The 2,199-nt window shown below is 32.7% G+C and overlaps 1 protein-coding gene across 1 annotated transcript in view; it reads left to right on the top strand.

The window, feature by feature from the left end:
• LOC106470267 (serine/threonine-protein kinase OSR1-like) overlaps positions 1-1,095 on the top strand; it is a gene marked incomplete at its 5' end in the record, with an annotated part of 8,888 nt that extends 7,793 nt beyond the window's left edge. Inside the window, one exon of the mRNA XM_013930811.2 lies at positions 753-1,095. Within this exon, the coding sequence (XP_013786265.2) occupies positions 753-830 (78 nt within the window). The remainder of the gene's footprint in view (positions 1-752) is intronic.
• Between the last annotated feature and the right edge of the window lie 1,104 nt (positions 1,096-2,199).

Here is a 2,199-nt window from a genome sequence, read left to right on the forward strand (position 1 = left end):
ATCCAATTATCATTCCCGTTAAAACATCATCCATCTACACAGTATCGTTCCCATTAAAACATCATCCATCTACACAGTATTGTCCCGTTAAAACATCATCCAATTATCATTCCCGTTAAAACATCATCCATCTACACAGTATCGTTCCCGTGTGGAAAAAAAAACATTTTCTTAGGAAGCGATCTACAAATCTCTACACAGAAACAACGTAATATAATACATGATTTGAAAGACAAAAACCTTGCTTGTCTATTGGTTATAACTAATATAGTCATAAACGTAAGAGAGAACTACACGTATTGACAAATACTGAAAGAGAGGATGTGATTGGTGGGCATGGCAGGAAGGGTCTGATTTTCCATTTCATGGCTCTGTAACCACACAAGATTGAAGGCTAATAAAAAATTTGCTTTTTTCCAGCGATGATGATATTATAGTGGGTTATTTACGTTAAGTTTACCAGGACCTAAATAAAACACTTGTACATCATTCACAGGTAAGAAACAATACCTTCAGTTATATATTTCCATATACCTAATGTTAAAATGACCCTGTTTAGAACTCTGTTCTCCGGAATCCTTCCTGAGTGCCAAACGGGATATTATTGTATATAATTTTTAGGACTTTAAATGTAATAATAAAGTAATTGAGACTTTCACCAGCATAACTGTCTAGTCTCAAATATTACATGGTGACAAAATAAGTACAAATTTGACAGAAGTTAAGTGTCTTTTTTTTTTCTTCTTTTGCAGAACCTAGGTAACAACCAGACAGAAACACCTGATGACAAAGCTTTGGTTGGATTTGCCCAACTAACTATTACCGACTAACCATTTTCTTTTTTTATAATGCAACCACTTTGATTTAGTTCTAGCAAGTACAGTGAAGAAAAAGGATAACTGATAGGGAAAGTTGGCTTGTTAATAGCAGTTGGGGATAATTTTAAATTTTCTTTGTACAAAGAAAGAAAAAACATGTATAAAAGGAACAATGTAAAATAAGTTGTTATTATAAAGATGATGGACTTACCAGGTGATTTAATGTAAAATTCTGGAAATAAAGGTTAGCTGATAAAATAAACTTCCCAAAAGTGCCACATTGAAAGTACTGAGTTGTATTACAAACAATATCCAAACACATTCGACAAATGTTGTGAACAGTGCTTAAAATACCAACACAGTCAGAATAAACATGTTTTACCTCAAAGATTGCAAAGTATTAATTATATCAAGTGGATTATAATTTTAACAAATATATTAACATGTTTTTTATACCCCACAACCTTCTGCTTCGAAGATAAATATCTTGAGGAGTGGAAACATGACTTAAAGCAGTGTGTTTTATTACAAAAAATAGAAACACAACTTAAAGCAGTGTGTTTTATTACAAAAAATAGAAACACAACTTAAAGCAGTGTGTTTTATTACAAAAGTAGAAACACAACTTAAAGATGTAATAAAGTCTTCACAGTATAACTTCATTCTGCTAAATCAATCATAGAAATATCTCTAGTCTAATTGTTTTACACCTATTATGACCTTAGTTTTCATTCACACTGTCCATTTCTGATGATGATGGTGTTTGTGTGTCAGCGTTACGCACGAAATGTACCATTTCATAAAACCATCACTGGCTTGTACGTGAGTGTGTACGCTCATAAAATTCAACCTATCACATTTTCCATATACTATACAGTACACATAAAGAATGATATACTGGTATTGTGAAACGTATTTATCGTGAACCTCTTCAGCATTGGGAGCATTCAGAATCAATTTCAATAAGCTGTACATCTTCACACTGTCATCTGGATAGCTAGAGAGCCACATGGTTGTTTATATATCTAAAGATAAAACAGTAATTAATATTCGAGTTCTAACAAACCAGTGCTTTGTAAGTGTGCAATCAGCCACACAGTTAACAGGTGCTTGTTGGAGAAGGTCTTCAAATTTTTACTAGGTTAGTTGGAATACTTCAATAACCCTAATGTTACTAAAAGATCCGTGTATATTAGCTCCATTATTATTAAAGTATACATCATTATTTTAAATACATATGTAATAATTTCAGGGTTGAACTTGGCACACAACAGCAATTAGAGATTGAAGGGGTAATATACAGAAGGATAGGTGTCATGATATTGTTACGTCTCCGTTTGTTAATTAACTTTCCGTAACTTCGTTCCGACGAAACTTTAGC

Source organism: Limulus polyphemus, unplaced genomic scaffold (assembly GCF_000517525.1).
Source record: "Limulus polyphemus unplaced genomic scaffold, Limulus_polyphemus-2.1.2 Scaffold3912, whole genome shotgun sequence".
Lineage (NCBI taxonomy): Eukaryota > Metazoa > Arthropoda > Merostomata > Xiphosura > Limulidae > Limulus > Limulus polyphemus.